This window comes from Taudactylus pleione, unplaced genomic scaffold (genome assembly GCF_031769625.1).
Source record: "Taudactylus pleione unplaced genomic scaffold, aTauple2 ptg000080l, whole genome shotgun sequence".
NCBI lineage: Eukaryota > Metazoa > Chordata > Amphibia > Anura > Myobatrachidae > Taudactylus > Taudactylus pleione.
In genome coordinates, this window is record NW_028284482.1 from 148,164 (window position 1) to 166,121 (window position 17,958).

The 17,958-nt window shown below is 41.8% G+C and overlaps 1 protein-coding gene across 2 annotated transcripts in view; it reads right to left on the reverse strand.

Annotated features, from left to right (window-relative positions):
* Nucleotides 1–16,871: 16,871 nt before the first annotated feature.
* The window catches only part of LOC148532226 (protein shisa-9-like), a 214,044-nt gene continuing 212,957 nt past the window's right edge, over nt 16,872–17,958 (reverse strand). For both annotated transcript variants that reach the window (XM_088468099.1, XM_088468100.1), the window contains one exon: nt 16,872–17,768. In XM_088468099.1, coding sequence (XP_088324225.1) covers nt 17,410–17,768 — 359 coding nt within the window. In that variant the 3' untranslated portion in view covers nt 16,872–17,409. The remainder of the gene's footprint in view (nt 17,769–17,958) is intronic.

The window sequence follows — 17,958 nt, forward strand, 5'->3', positions numbered from 1 at the left end:
CGGATACCCAGAGCCAGATTTAAAACAGGACAAATGTGGTTGTCACCCAGGGACCCCATCCATAGTTAGGTAAGGCACTGTGGTCAGGGACACAGAGAGGGGAAAAAGTGGCTACTAATTACTGTGAGGTAAGAGGGGTGGCGCCGGACACGGGCCCCCTCCTCCGCCAGGCCCCTCCAGCAGGCCCGGGTCCAGCACTGCCCCTCTTACCTCACAGTGGCCGTGATGCACTAATGCCTCGCAGTACTTACCACCGGACACCGCCTCCCTGCTGATCACATATGTACTAACACATGCGATCAGCAGCACAAAGGATAGCTTTTCCGATAAGAGCTGTCCTTTGCGATCTGCCCTGCGCCATGGACTTCCGGGTTTATCACCCGGGAGTCCATCTGCGCATGCGCAGAGTGACGCGATGGCCGCGAGGCATGCTGGGAGGGATCCGATCGGATTCCTCATAGCAGCGCGATGCAGTAGAAGCCCATAGGTTTCTATAGGGTAACTCCAGCTAAAGCTGGCGTCACCCTCCGCATCGGAGCCCGGCGGCTAGGAGAATGATGCATACGGAAAATGCGGTAAACAGGGGGTTTACCGCATTTTCCGTTAGTGCATCCCGACCAGTAGCCCAGTACATGCTGCTGTGTGCAGGGCTGCAGTGGGAGACTGCTCGCGGCTGCTGAGCAGTAGCCACAACAGTCTCCTATGCCTGAGGGGGGGAGTGATCACTCTAATCACGCCACCCCCCCTGACTTTGCGCCGGTCTGAGGGGCTCATAGTGCTCCTCTCCCCAGTGTGCAGCGCTGCTATATGTTGTGGCCACGCCTCCCATGATTAGGCCACACCCCCTTCCTGGACCCGACACAACTCTCACCAACCCTGACTGCGTATGTGTAATCTGGGGCTTCTGTGTGGCGTAATGTAAACTGTGGGTACTGCAATGTATTTAACTGGAGTGTAACAGAGGACTTAAGACTGTGAGTAACATTGGGCATGAGCCTGGAGTGACAGAGGGGGCATGACACTGGAAGTGACTAAGGGCATAAGGCTGTAATTGGCATGGGGCATGAGACTGAAAGTGAGACAGGGGGCACGAGGCTGGAATGGCACAGGGGGATGAGGCTGGAGAGAACTGGGCGAAGGGACTGGGGAGAAGGAGTTGGAGATTATACACAATTGGCAGGATTAGAAGACTGGGGCACAGTAATCTTCATTTGGGTGACATTCATCAATAATCACATTTGCAATGTGATCTGAGTGCGATATTAGCACCCAAAATCGCATTGCAGGATGCGTTTATACCACTGAAAAGTATTAAATAGCACATGCAGGGACAGGGGCTCTTAAAGGAACCGGTCCCTGCTTTGTGCTCAGAGTGAAGAGACTGCATCAGTATTGTTTTCACTTCTGTGCAGGGACTCCTGTGCATGTGCTGTCTACTGACCACGCATGTGTGGCAGCCATTGCTGGGGAGGGTAGCTCAGGAACCCTCTCCTGGTACATTTTCTGAAGAGTGGCCCATAGGTTACAGCAGTAGAACATGTTAGCTGGGGTCCAAGCTCCAGAATAAGCTTGGTAAATACAACAGCATCACATTCCCCATAAAAACCAGTGGGGGCTGACAGAAATGGAGGGACTGCAGCAGATTCCTCCATAATACATCGGGGTGATGCTAAATATTTAAGGGGTATTCTCCGAAAACTGCACTGACTCTAATGTGTACGATCATCCAACTTTACCTATCTGTAGCAATTGGCTGTCGCTCCAAGTAGGAAAATAAGAACGAACTATTAGAATGGAGCAGTAGTTAATAGGCAATGTCCTTGCCTGGGTCTAGCTTGAGTGCTTAGGAAATGCATTGATGGAGATCACTTTCTAATTGGAATGTTTATGAAGTTTCTGTACCATGGATGCAATGGCACAAAGCATATATTTTTCAGCTGTTGCCCTTCATTCTTCCTTCTCTCAGCCAGTTCAGGGGAACAGGAAAGATATTTAAAGCTGAAATCAATGGGCAAAGGCTAACAGCAGCTTTTCAATGACAAGAGAGAGATTGTGTGAACTTGTGCACAGGCAGCGAGATATGGGGTTAACAGGCTTCAGAGCAGCAGTATAGTATTAGGGGGAGGGAGAGGGATGTGGGCTATTGATTTGTGTAATCAGGCAAGAGACAATTTAATCCAGAACAATTCAAACCCAAGTTACAGACAGTGTCTGACCTCATTTAGGTGACTGAATTCAAACTTCTGAAAAAAAGAGTTCAATACAACAAAAAATTGTTGGGTTTAAAGAAAACGTTTTGCCAAAACTGCACTTTCAATTTTTTGGAATCTATGTTTCATGGATTATAACATTAATTATATTACTAAATAACTATATAGTTATTCACAGATAGACACAGGTTTTTTTTCAAAGGGGATTCCATTTTTGCTTTTCACCAAATGATGAATATTTCATATATAGTCTATCTACGTTTCATGTAACATATCATAATTTGGAAAAATTGTGTAAAATTGAGTTAGTACTACAGCTAGAGCCGGCGCTTCCATTAGATAGCTTAAGGCAGCTACCTAGGGCACCGGGACCTTGGGGGTGGTAGTGTAGCTTTGCAGGTATGAATAGGAATTTCCTTGCTTGTTGTGCTTCAGAGCTGATGCACTGGGTTGACAGAAGTTCAGTGCAGGGGCACTATACAGAAGGGATGAGGTAGGGTAACTACACAGAGGCACCTGGGTCGGCAAGATTCACTGGTGTGAGCTGGAGGCTGATGACAGAAGGAGGATTGCCTGGAGAGCTGCAGGGGACAGAAGACACCAGCAGTGTCACTTTTGCAGAAGTGCCCGTGGCAATGAATGATCGAGTCCACAGCAGAGGTCCAGTCAGGGAACAGTTTTGTCATGCAGATCACCAAAGGGAATACAAATGGGAATCATAAGTGCAGCTACAGTATGTGGCCATCTCAAACGGATGCTGCTGTCTGGAGCTTCATGACTCCTGTCTCTTAACAACCTCCTAAACTTCTCCCCAACCACCATTTACTAACCTGTGTGGGCTTCCCCGCAGATCCCTGACACCCGAGAAGCCACTCACCGCAGGCGCGGATACACTTGCTGCACAGTGCTGCATATGGTCAGGCTTCACACATAGCAGGCTGCCTTATAACCACCTCCAGACCTCACCCAGCTTTTCCCCAGACCACCAGACAATGGTCGTGCTCTTCACGACTCTCCTGGGCCGAAATCAATTAGCGCCGTTTAGAGAAAAGTTTTCTATGATTTGCGCTTTTCGCCTGTTTTCAAAGTATCTCCGTATTCAATTCCCTGGAGTTTTCACCTAGGTGAAGATTCCATAGGCAAAAACAGGCAAAAAGTTTCTCCAGCAACAGGCAGAAGAAAAGAAGTGCAAAATCCATATTTTGAGCTACAAATGTGGGGACTTGGTTCAGAACCCTTTGGACACCCCCTAATGACAAAAAAATATATCTTAATTCACCCCCAAAAATACATGTCATTTTTGGGGCGAAAATATATAAAGTGTTTGAAAATGGGTAAAAAGTGGGGGGCCTGATATTTTGGGAGGCTATATGGATGATACAGGTGTTTTTGAGATTGCAGGAGGCTGCAGCAGGTGTATTTTTGAGATTTTTTAAATCTTCATTTTAGAGCCATCAAAATATACTAGTACCCATATTCAGGTACCCTACTTATCTTTCAGAACAAAGGGCCTGATTCAGAGCCGGACGCAAGTGGCTGCTCGTTCGCTCCGAGCGATGTTTGCCCAACTGCGCATGCGTACGGTTCGGAATACGCATGCGCGAACCAGTCAGTGCGGCTGAAAATCGTGTGCTCGCAAAATAGCGAATGTCTGCTATTTTGAGTGACAGAATGAGGCGTATGTGGGTGGTAACAGGGGAAGGTGCTTGAAAACAGGGAGTGGAGATCCGATCGCAGGCGTGCTTAAAGGTCAAAACGGGGGTTTTATGGGTGTGCATATTTAAAACATCAGCGTCATTGACAACGTCACTGGGGTTTTTTTTAGCCAGAACTGCTCGCAAAATTGTGGTAGCAAAAACCAACCACAAGAATAGCGAGCAGTTCATACCCTGTTCGATGTACTCGATTAATCTAATAAATAGCGGACATGACGTAGGATGCGAGCGGCCAGGGGGCGTAGTTTCCCAAAAAACGAATGCAAGTTTTGTTCGCTCGTTCAGACCTAGAGGCGTGAACAGACAGCAAACAGCGAACGGTTCATTTGAATAGCCACCCCTATTTTTTGGACGAGCGAGCGCAAATAGCGACCGGCTCTGAATCAGGCCCAAACATTGCTTTCTATCATTTTTCCACACACATGCAAAAATGCATATAACAGCCCTTTGCAACAAAATAAGTTCACTAAATACTTGTCTTAGGGCTACTACTACTATTCTACATAGATTCACAGGGTCACTGAAGTTTTTTATGGGGTACAGACTGATTTCCCCCAAAAAATAGGTATTTTTCGCTAGTTTCGCTCTGTAAAACATTCGCCTATCTGCGTTTTCACCTGTCTTACAATTGAATATGGTAAAAAGCGGGGATGTGCATGGAGAAAACATTGCATCAAAACAAGCAAATAAGACAAATTCAATCCGCTTTTCGACAGACGGCACATTTCCCTGCTAATTGAATTCAGCCCTTAGTCTTGCCTCCATCTTCATAGCTGCAAGGAGGCATGAAAATCCTGAGATGGTGGTCTCCTACAGCACTCTATCAGACCACACAGGCTCTATGATTTACATGGGATTTGTATGGGCCCCTGTGCCTGCTAGTGCTCCTGTGACAGCTGCTGTCCACATATATACAGTTTAAACTCCATCTTGATTTACTTTTAAAGAGTTCCTCTTTGACTGCTTCATGATCCTCTGAGGCTCTTTTCCTGATCCGTTTTTGACTGCCTAGACCTCTAATAGAGGACAATGGGTCAGTGCCAACCTGCCAGTTTTCCAACTACAGTCTTTTTTTTTTCACAGTATACTCAGCAGATCACTAGAGGTCAGGAATGGAAGTCTAATCAGACCCGCAAAGAAAGTAGCAGCATATCTTGTACACAGTCACATCTGGTGACACTCTAGATTCTGTATATAGTACAGTAGCTCTCAAAAGGCATTTCAACTTGAGGAGCAGTGGTTTTGTCCTCCACAGTTCTGTATTCCTGACCTCTCTTTAAGAAAACTCCCCCCCCCCTAGTCTCAGCAGTCTCTTTTTGTAAAGTAGTGCTTAGTAGCTGGCTAGCTGCCCTTAAATTAGAGCAGAAAAAATAAAGTACAAATAGTCATTGTCAGAATGGTCAAGCAGGGAAATCTCTGGCGGATTCCACTGCACACAAATATTGTGCCCAAGACTTGTGAGTATGGTTTTATGTATTGAAGGGAGCAGGGGCAGTAGTGTGAAGTTTTGACTAGGGCGCCTAGAAGCCTTGCACCAGCCAAAGCTACAGCATGTACATCATAGGTTTCCAAACTCTGTCCTCAAGGCACCATAACAGTCCCAGTTTTTAGGATATCCATGTTTGACCACAGGTGACTTAATTAGTGCCCTCAGTCAATTTCATTTAACCACCTGTGCTCAACCATGGATATCTCTAAAACCTGGACTGTTGGGGTGCCTTGAGGACCGCATATGGGAACCTCGGATGTACACTATTAAAATAGTAGTACCATAGTGTTACTTAGGGGCAGATATACTAAGCTCTGTAAAGTGATACATTGGAGAGTGATAAACTAATAACCAATTAGCTCCTGTCATTTTTCAAACACAGCCTGTAACATGGCAGTTAGGAGCTGAGTGGCTGGCAATTTATCACTCTCCACTTTTCAGAGCTTTTTACATCTCCCCCATAATATTTGAAATAATAAGCTCCTTATTTAATAAGCTCACTGAGTGCACACTTAAAACTGCCTTGGTTTTGCACTGCTGCACCTGGATGGTCTGTCCTCAATAAATACTTACTCTCAGGCAATGCCTCCACAAACCTTAATCTAGACCTGTTTGGGAGCAAACTTTTGATTGTCATTTAGCCTCATACATTACCAACTAGCTGGCTGGTAGGAAATATCATCTTTAGGTGTGCGACCATGATTATTATCTGTGGCAAGAGGACATTTTGACATAGATAATTTTGTCAGAATTTATTTAGATAAGCCTATTTTTTTATATTTATTTTTTTATTTTTATATCTATTTAGTACGCAAATACAATGCACCTTTTCTACTGGTGTATCTAAAATACACTATTATGCACATTCTATTTCTTTTATTCACAGTTTTTATTCACCGATTTTAGTCACAGATTATTCACTGATGACATTTCTCATGAGTCTGGCTTCCAATTCTAGCATTAATTCTCAGTCAGATGTTAATTCTACACATTCCAAATACTTTGCCTTGGATTCCTTTTACTAAAACTGTTAAAAGAAATGCAAGGAAATTAGCAAACCCAGATTATTAAAAAAAAACCTAATTTGATATTTGGAGATGAAAATCTATTCAAGAATTTTAAAATAACATATAATTTTCCATATAAAATGCAAATAAAGCAGTTAGCATTGCTCAATACTGAGGATTATAGCAATACAACTATGTGGCAACTGAATAACCTAGATACATATTCAATTGGTGTCTTCAAGTCTCATTTCCACCTACTGTATATGCTTTTAAAGTTTCTTCAGCTGCTAATGCCAGAAATAAAGGATGAATGGTTCCTATGGATCTATTTTCACCATCTAAGGGGGGAATCCAATTGCGGGCGGGCTTTTTAAAAAAAACCTGCGTTGCAGGGTTTTTCCTTCAGCCACGGGGTTTTGCAATTCAGTTAGATGCCTGAAAATAGGACGCGGTTATTTATATAGAAATCACAGCGTTTTTTTTCTCGCATCTCCAGAGCAAGTCTAATTTTTCCTAAAATCGTTAATTTTAGGAAATATCAGCGGGACTTGCTCTGGGACCCCAGCGGCACAACCCCCTCCCTCCCCCTAGGACTAATTAAGCAATTGGAAGCAAGTGGAGTTGTTGCACATAGCAACCAATCGGATTCTACTTATTTATCTAGCAGTGTCTAGAAGATAATGGCTAGAATCTGATTGGTTGCTATGGGCAACAACTTCCCTTTTATAAACCCTCACTTTAGTAAATCTACCCCTATGGGGCAGATTCAATTAGCCATTAGCTGCCATTGACAGCATGTGTTGCACATTCTTCTACCTACTGTATTACAATCAGGGCAGGCCCAAGCCTAATTTTTTGGTAAGCGGTTATAGATTTTTTCGCCCCCTGGTGAAATTAACCCTCATATTTCAGTGTGTGAAATATCAGGAGTACATGTAATGATGTAACAATTACAAAAGGGAATCTGATCAAAAGACCTACATATGATTATAATTTAATACTGTACTCAGTGGCGTCATTAGGGTTGGTGTAACCGAGGGCAGTAACTCATGGTGTCACCCCACATGGACCTTCTCCTGCATCAGTAGTTAGCTTTAGTAATAATATATGTAATACCCTGCTATGTGAAATATTACACCTTACACTGTGCATCACTTCTGCACTGCATGTGCCTGTCATATCGGCAACCTCTGCAGATGGTCAAGAGGACAGGAGCATGTCACATGATCAGGGTCAGGTGGTAGGGAAGTGACAATTTGAGGCTAGTGGCAGTTAGTCTGGCCAGAGCGATGCTGTGAGGTGGTGCTGAGGACGGTTTTTTGGAGATGTACCTCAGGCGGAGGCATCTGAGTCCCCAGCGCTCCTGTCAGGTCTGCAGAGATCAGAACTTTGATACAGGCAACTGACCTGAGGGATACCAAAGCTGCCAAGGAACGGAGGGCTGAGGCTGACCCAAAGTCTAAGGTGGGAGTCGCCAGAGAATTGATCACAGGAGCCGCTCCACCCCTCATTGTATCTGAGGCTTCATCCTATTCTGTGAGAGTTGAGGTAAATTGCCCCATCCATACAGTGCAGTGACCCAGTGACTGGCAGTGGGAGAAGGCTGTAGTTTACAGGCAAAGTTTTCACCTCAATATTAAAATTGGATAGTGACACAACTGTATCCCAACAGTGACTTTGTTTCTATAAGGAACTGCAGCAACTTATGAATCACAGCCAGTTATCAGCTTGTGACAATAACAAGAAGTAAATTATACTAAAGTATGTGCACCACCGCATCAGCTATTTAGTTGCAGCTAATAGGACTATTGTCATAAATGGTGATATGGACTTTCAAGACAGCATATAAGCTTATAAGGATCTAAACAAAATGTATTGCTAGTATTGTTTTACATGTGCTATAAAGTGTTACTAATATAGTGAGTAAGTAAAGGTAAAAGGGAGCAGTTATAAATGTTAGCAGCCAAGGATATCAAAACCAATAGATAGTAGTATAGTTAATTCATTTATACATTGTACTGCAGAACTGTGGAGGTAGTTTGTATATTTGTTTAACTGAAATACAACATTTAAAAAGAACAGGTATCCCAGCATTGCAGTCCTGGACTGGAGTTAAATAAACTTTTCTTTTTGTTCATAACAATTGTCGGTCACTGAGCTTGGGGTAATGGTGGGGTCCTTGCCTCTCTGCCAGGGTGTGGTCTTAGCTAAGAGTTGCCACAGAAGGAAGAAGTGAGGAGGTGTCTCCATTACAGAGGTAACTCCAGATTACACCCACTCCATTAATTATCTTCACCTTGGCGGGGTACCACATATACAATGGCCCCAGAGGGAAATATAAACACACATTAACCCCCACTGCGAGTGGCCACACATGATAAGTAAAAAACACACACACATAGGGCCTGATTCAGAGCCGGACGCTATTTGCGCTCGCTCGTTCAGAAAAAAGGGGTGGCTATTTAAATTAACCGTTCGCTCTTTGCGGTCTGTTCACGCCTCTATGTCTGAATGAGCGAACAAAACATGCAAACGTAATTTTGAAAAAAATGCCCCTGGCCACTCGCATCATACGTCATGTCCGCTATTTATTAGATTAATCGAGTACATCGGACGGCGTATGAACTGCTCGCTATTCTTGTGGATGGTTTTTCCTACCGCAATCATGCGAGCAGTTCTGACTATAAAACAACCAAGTGACGTGGTCGATGACGCTGCTTTATTACTTATGCACACCCTTAAAACGCCCGTTTTGACCTTTAGGCATGCCTGCGTTCTGATCTCCACTCCCCGTATTCAAGCACCTTCCCCTGTTGCCACCCACATACGCCTCCTCCTGTCACTCAAAATAGCAGGCATTCGCTATTTAGCGAGCACACGATTTTCGGCCGCACTGACTGGTTCGCGCATGCGTATTACAATCCGTACGCATGCGCAGATGTGCGAACATCGCTCGGAACGAACGAGCGGCCGCTTACGAGCGGCTCTGAATCAGACCCATAGGCCACAACATGAAAAAATCAAACATATAGGCCCCCAGATGAAAATGATAAAACACAGGTTTTGCATGAAAAAAAAAACCACATTAGCCCACACGTGAAAATAAAACACATAGCGCTTTGCAGGAAAATAAAAACACACATAGGTCCCACTTGAAAATAATTAAACACACACATAGGCCCCCACATGAAAATAATTAAACACACACATAGGCCCCCACATGAAAATAATTAAACATACACATAGGCCCCCACATGAAAATAATTAAACATACACATAGGGCCCCACATGAAAATAATTAAACACACACATAGGCCCCATATGAAAATGTATGAAGTGTTATAGGGCCCTTATACAGCTTGATCAGAGAGAGGGTGACAGCACTTGGTGACAGGGAGAGGTTGACGATAGGGAGAGGGTGACAGGGAGAGGATGACAAGAAGAGGGAGACAACAGGGAGAGGGTGACAGCACTGGGTGGCAGGGAGAGGGTTACGTCAGGAGAGTGTGAGAGCAGTGGGTGATAGGAAGAGGGTGACAGCAATGGGTGACAGGGAGAGGGTGACAGCAAAGGGTGACAGTGTTCAGGCCACGGCTGTAGCACTGGGGACGGGCAACGTAGCAGGCCAGCGGCATACAGTATAAGTCAGTGTGACTTATTGTAATGCCGGCTGCTGTGGGGGGCTCAGTAGATGGCGCCCTTACAGCTTGGCGATGTACACGGCTGTGTATCTGGCGTAATGGGCCGGCCGGCCCTGATTACAATAAGTAGGTTCTTGCGCCTTTGTAGGCTGTGAGCTAGATCTGTCTTCAGTGGTTAACATACGGAAGCCACAAGGACCCATTCCGACAGCTTCAGGGCATTATTGAATCTGCCCCCAAAATGTTAATGCTGATGGCAATAATAGAAAGTGGGACAATACTTTTCTCATCCAATAATGTAAGCTACGAGGACAATTGTTTACTTTTAAAAAGCATAACTTACTGTATGTGAAGCGCATTGAAAAAGCATTAATAACATGCATAATTTCATGTTTTATCAGTGTATCCAGCATGTACAGAGATGAATGCAGGATTTGTAGAGAGGGGTTTTCAAATGCTTGATTCTAGAGTGAGTGTGGACAGTCCATGAAGAGGGCATAATTAGCAGTTAATATGCATGATGCAAAGTTATGTATATGTCATGATTCCGGCATATAGAGGCCAGCAATCAGAGTAAGCCAGTAGTTGTAGCAGTAGGGCCATCCTGCCTGAGTTGTTTTTATTTATGGTCACAATTCCAGAGCATTAGAGCAAGTCTGGGGGAGCGGCAGAAGAACCTAGCACCAGCCCTGGACATATATGTACACATAGGTCTCCTTTTGCACTGGATAGTGTAAGTTATACAGTAATAATAAATAACCTTATAGATGGTCTATGGCAGTGCACGTTTTGCAGATCTCCTAGTTGGTGCACAATTACATTCATTACTTATTGACACATTTTAAAAGATCCACAATGGTATTAATTAATTAAATTGTGATACTAAGGAAATCTTTAAAACATGCAGCTCTAGTAAAATTGTATTATATACTATTGCGGTCATTGACTGGGCTGGAAAGGGGGGTTTCCAGGCAACCAGAAACCCCCCTGCGTTTGCTTATGATGTATGTGTGAATGAGCACTCACTAAATGAGTATGAGAATCTGTTTGTATAAAATCACATTCTGGCAGCATTCCATTTTTTTTTTTTAAAGTGCACAAGTCTTGACCTCTTCAGTAGGTCAAAAGTTACAGGAGTTCAATCTTCCTTAAAAAGAAAACAATAATAATAATAATAATAATTATTATTATTATAATTATTTGCAAGCCACAGTTCACCTACAGTACTTACCCCTCCTAATGCTTTTAAGGTATGTATCACCTTCCTAGGTAGAGAAATTGCCCCTGGAAAATCAATTTGAAACCAACCTTTTTGAGTTTCCAGGTCCACTTTAAAATAATTGTGATTACAAAAGTGAAACGTCACTCAAAAATTCAACTTTCCATCAATATAGAACCATGATTATTAATTTCATTTTTTTTATTTTTCCAAACTACTCTTTTTACCTTAATCCATTCATTAAGATAATCATTAAAGTGAACGGTCATTAGGGCTGTCTTTATGATGTGTTATCTTTATGTTTGAATATTTATATTACAGTACAGTGGTACAGCAATTCCTTGAAATAAGCTTTCCCAAAACAGTATAAAATATGTTCCATTTAATATATGCTATGATAAACACAATACATGACAGCGCTTAATGGTGCATACACACGGTCAGATTTTTCCTTCAGATATGAACGATAACGAATTAAAAATCGTTCAGTCGTTCACATCTGAAGGAAAATCTGACATATCTGACATGCCTGATCGATGGACGATCAACGATGCGCGTTCCCGTTTGTCAGATAACGATATCTGACATCTGATGTGTTTGCAGTCAGACTTGGACAATTCCATTCATTTTAATGCAGTCAAAAATCGGTCAAATCGTTCAAAACTTTGGTAAAATCGTTCAATCGTTCATCTGACAAGTCTGACAAATCTGACCGTGTGTATGCTCCATAAGACTGTGTAAAGATGGGTGTGTGATAAATGGGAGTGTGTAAGAGACTGGATTTAAAATGCCATATGAATATAGATACATAGACATAGACAACACATTGAAACAATGTTATAGTTATTTTGGTGAAAAATGGAAGTCACCCATTGCTTGATTATAGGAGGAAGAGAGCTCTCCCTACCTGCTGTCCCGTGCGCTGCTCTGCTGATCCCCAAAGATGGTACTGATGCGCAGATCTTCCACCGGTTCTCAGCAGCTGGTAGTTTTAAAACGCACACTTGAGAATGGCATCTGCAGCTGGGAGCTGGCAGGCAGTGATGGTTGCATCTCTCACCAGCCAACGCTGGCTGTGGCATCCATGTGTGTTCTCTGCACTGCTGTGGTTGGCCGGGATCACTGGTGGTGTTGGCCAGGGGCAGAGAGAGCATTGTTTCTAAGTCTATGCATCTATATTTATATGGCATTTTAGGTCCAATCTCTTACAGACTACGATTTATCACACAACCATCTGTTCACAGTCATAAGCGCTTTCATTTAGTGTTTATTATATGTGTTAATTTCAAATTGTGATTAGAAGCAGCTTTACATACCCCATAGGGGAGTGCTTGATGGTTTATGTGAAGTTTGCACAAAATATGCCAAGACCCACTCACCAATTCTTGGAACGATGTACAGGCATCAGGGGCACATTTGTCTGCCTTCCCAGAAACAGAGAACAATCCTGTAAATGTCTATGAATGAATAATTTTTATCACATTGTGGGGTACGGGATGCCGATGCTCGGGATCTCGGTGGTCAGAATCCCAATGCCAGCATCCAGACAGAGTTAGGATACCAACACCTGTCGGTAAGTATCCTAAACCTACCCCTCACCCTCCCTCTCCGCAATCTAAACCTAACCCTCCCCCCCTCCCCGCAGCCTATACCTAATCTTTCCCCACTAGTGCCTAACCCTAAGATTCCCCCTAGTGCCTATCCCTAACTCATAACCCTCCTCCTAATCCCACTACTTACCTTCAGGTTGCCAGCGGTCGGGATGCTGGCGTCAAGATTCTGACTGGTGTCGGGATTTCGGCGCCAGCATTCTGAGCACCAGCATCCCGACAGCCTGGATTGAAACTACATCCCCGTTGTGGTTATTTGTTCAATTTCTTGTTTATTTTACTGGATACTTACATAGCACAGCAATGATGTGCCTGCAGTGTGCCCATTAGTGATATTTGGCGGTTTTGATCAGATATATCTTGATGAAGAGACTTAGGGGTATATTTCCTAACGTGAGAGTTTTTAGAAGTGGAGATGTTGCCCATAGTAACCAATCAGATTTTATTTAACATTTAACTAGCACATTCTAGTAGACAATATCTAGGATCTGATTGATTACTATGGACAATATCTCAACTTCTAAAAACTCTTACTTTAGTAAATTTACCCCTTAGTCTCTCAATCAGCATGTGAAGTGCTACAATGCAACTGCCACAGCTTTTTTCCAAGCCAAGCAAAAATGTTTTTTACTTTTGTGAGACTCGATTATTTAAATAAAATGTTGGAGAAGACATACTTAGTGTACTTTCAAAACGAGTACAATATATTCTTGCATTTGCCATTTTCTAGCATTTTAGATGGTTTAATTAACTGTATGTTAATATAAGTATTATTCCCCAAAAATCTTGACAAATTTTTAGAAATACAGTTTTTTTGTTTCACATTTGGTTGCATCTACTGTTTTAAAAAAATATGGCACATTAATGGGAGTTTTCAGTTTACCTTTCCTTGTTAAATCATTGTATTATCTATTAAAAGGAGGTGTATGTTTTTGCAGATGATAATACCTTTTGCCAAAACATTCTACAGTTTTGGTGGTATATAGATGATTTACCAGAAATTTCAGACCTCTATCTGCTCATTCCTGCATTTTTAATACAATCAGTTCAAATAAATTGCAGTTAAGATTACTATAATGTAGTACACACTATTCTAGTTGTATTAATGTCTTAAATCCTCATATAAACATTGCCCTGATTAGACAATTAGGACAGCTTTGAAAATAAACTCTGTCCAGTGCTGACATCCCTTTTCTTTACCAATGATACCAGTGTCTGCAGTATGTTCTGACTGTTTTCTCCACTCTGTATTGTGTTTTATCAACCACGTTTATTGACCAGTGAGAAAACTACCTTAAAACACTTGTCTGAAGTATTAGGGTCCTTAAAGTTGATAATTTTTGCACTTGAACATGGGCATTGATTTTAAAAGTATATTATTGAATTTTTTAAAATGTATTATACGTTATCAGATACACCGCATTGATATAATTCCTTTAACACAGAAAATGAGATGTAATAAATTACGGCTTTTCACTCACATCATATAACATAACACCATATATATATATATATATCAGATAGGAAGAATGGCAGCACTCAAACGACTGGTAATGATGATGAGGAAATTTAATCCATAATCCAACGTTCGGGCTAACGCCCTTCGTCTGGGATACAAACATCACAAATATCAACAAATCCATATATATATATATATATATACATATATATATATATACATAATTAAAATTACCTTACTCAGGTGATCCGACACATCAGCGCCTGCCCCCATCAGCCACACGCGGCATGTGCTCACCAAAGGGAGTTGCAGCCTGCGTGACATCATAGGTCCGAGACACTGGCGTCATCCGATTACCCGAGCGCTCTCCGTTGCCATAGCAACAGCCACAGTATTGCCCAAACAAATATGAACAAACACAATAAACATGTGAAACCATGTACAAAAAATCACCAGTAAATACATTTCTAACCAATCCGTGCGGTTACCAAAAACATAAATGAAAAAACAGGTACACATATATAAATTACATTATAACAATGCAAAATGTCTTTACAGATATTAAATTTTATAAATAACACTGTAACCCAAGGGATTCATTCAACCCCCTGGGGGCCATAGTGTCCAATTTAAAAATCCAACGGCATTCAGCCTGCAAGAGCTTTTTGGCCCTATTACCACCGTGAATGCTTTGAGGGATATGTTCAATGATCTTAAACCTTAAATTGGCCACCCCATGTTTGTGGGCTATCCAATGTTTGGTAACTGGTTGTTCGCTAACACCCGCATTAAGACCAATCCGTATAGCCGAGCGGTGCAAGGCCATACGTTCTTTAATCTGACGTTCCGTCTTGCCCACATAGCAAAGGCCACATGGGCAAGACAGTAGGTATACCACAAACATAGTACTACATGTAACAGGTGAGTTAATAAAGATCTTCTTCCCTGTATAAGGGTGATTAAAGAAATCCCCCAAAATAACTGACCTACAAGTGATACACCCAAAGCACCGGTAGTACCCATTTTTTTGGGACAAAATTTTTTGTGGTTTTCTCTTTTCCTTTATATTGGCAACATCCAATTTGGCCAAACGATCCTTCAGATTTCTCGCCCTAGTATAACAAGGCATCACTTTAGAATTCATTAAGGTAATTCACTATCGGTGTTTAAAAGTACTGATACCACTAAGATTGTGAAAAACTTGTGGTCTATAGTAAACACCGATAGTGAATTATGTGGCCTTTGCTATGTGGGCAAGAAGGAAAATCAGATTAAGGAACGTATAACCTTGCACCGTTCGGCTATACAGATTGGTCTTAATGTGTGTGTTAGCAAACAACCAGTTGCCAAACATTGGATAGCCCACAAACATGGGGTGGCTGATTTAAGGTTTAAGATCATTGAACATATTCCTCAAAGCATTCACGGTGGTAATAGGGCCAAAAAGCTCTTGCAGGCTGAATGCCGTTGGATTTTTAAATTGGACACTATGGCCCCCAGGGGGTTGAATGAATCCCTTGGGTTACAGTGTTATTTATAAAATTTAATATCTGTAAAGACATTTTGCATTGTCATAATGTAATTTATATATGTGTACCTGTTTTTTCATTTATGTATTTGGTAACCGCACGGATTGGTTAGAAATGTATTTACTGGTGATTTTTTGTACATGGTTTCACATGTTTATTGTGTTTGTTCATATTTGTTCATTATTGTGGCTGTTGCTGTGGCAATGGAGAGCGCTCGTGTGATCGGACGACGCCGGTGTCTCGGACCTATGACGTCACGCAGGCTGCGACTCCCTTTGGTGAGCACATGCTGCGTGTGGCTGATGGGGGCAGGCGCTGATGTGTCGGATCACCTGAGTAAGGTAATTTTAATTATGTGTGTATATATGGATTTGTTGATATTTGTGATGTTTGTATCCCAGACGAAGGGCGTTAACCCGAAACGTTGGATTATGGATTAAATTTTCTCATCATCATTACCAGGCGTTTGAGTGCTGCCATTCTTCCTATCTGCTGTAAGGGACCTGGTGGTCCATGGAAGGCACCAACGCCATTTATCAGATATTTCAGTGAGTGCCGGGACTGTGTTATATATATATATATATATATATATATATATGTTTTATTACTTTTATGAGTCACAACCTTTTATAAATGAGACCTCGCTGCTTTAAGGGGGGATCTTACAATTTAAATTAGTTTATATTATTAGGGGGGGTCAAATTAAATCTGGACTCTTTATTTAACAATTTAATTACCTGTCATATGTGCAAACTTTTCGCTAGAAGCTAGAGCAGGAGTGGCCCACCACTAAGCTAGAGTAATGAGACTGTTCTTTCCATATTCAAAAGTAAAGTTTGTTTCCTAGCTTTCTTTTATATGCCCACAGCAAAGGTGATAAGATTGCCAGATAAAAAGGTTAATAAATACAGAAAAATCAGGCACAATGAATCTGATATACCAGTGCAATATAAAATGATGTTTCCACTTTAAAACTTTATGATTATGTGCTATTACATTAGGAATATTACAGTTGTTCCAGCTGTGAATCATCATTGCAAATGCTTTGTTTTATTTAAGAACCCTGGTCAACCCATCATTCCACAATAGGTTTAATAAACAACAGTATTAAACAGTCTTAACTGTATTAAGCTACTAATAACCAAACAGGTTTCAGAGGTAATACGATTCAGAATCATATTAACCTAAACCTATATTTGGCATAGATGTCGTAACTGTTTAGGTCAACTTTGAGAAAGACCAATTGGGTTTTATTACTTGACCTGTTTTGAGTCTTTGTATAAAGAATCTTTGAAGAGGTTCTTAATTTCTTTGCATCACTGTTCTTTCTCATTGGCCTTTGATGGATGGGAATTATTTTTACCAGCACTTTATTTGATTGTTGCTGTTTTAATTCCCTTCTTTTCATATTTCAGTTTAAATTTGTCACCATTTTCACAAAACTAAAATTGAGAAAACATATGTTAAAATAATAGAATTTCCATCCACATATTTGTCATCTAAGTGACGGAATATAGAACATAGCAGTTTTCAGACAGTGACCTCTGTCTTGCTGTTGCTAGAGAAGTGGCGTTGGGGTGTTTTGCTATAATGACCCTGATGACTGAACAGTTCAGGAAGCTTTTCAATGCTGAACTGCCTTTTGTTGGCAAAAACTTGTCTTCGAACATCATGATGATTTGGGTCCCATCCCTGAAATGCAGCCCCTGCAAGAGGGTGCGTGTTGGTCTTAGAGACTTTAACTTTGTGATTTGACTTAGGAAGTATATGAGGGGAGTTATCTGGTAAAGAGTTGTCCTGGGTAATCACTACACCAGGCTGGTAGCATGGCGAAGCTCCAGCGATGTCCACCACTGGAAATCTGTTGTAAAAGTCATCTGATGCAGTTTCTGTGAAGAAAAGATATTTCAATGAGAATTATTGTATTAAAGACACTTCTTCTACTGCATCCTGTATAAAAATAGGTTTATCTGAATTAATTGTGGGGGTAGTGGTAAATAAGCCCTTACACTGTAGGTGCAGCCAGGAAAAGCAAGTGCTTCCCAAGTCAGCTCTTGAAGATACATGGAGAATAGAGTG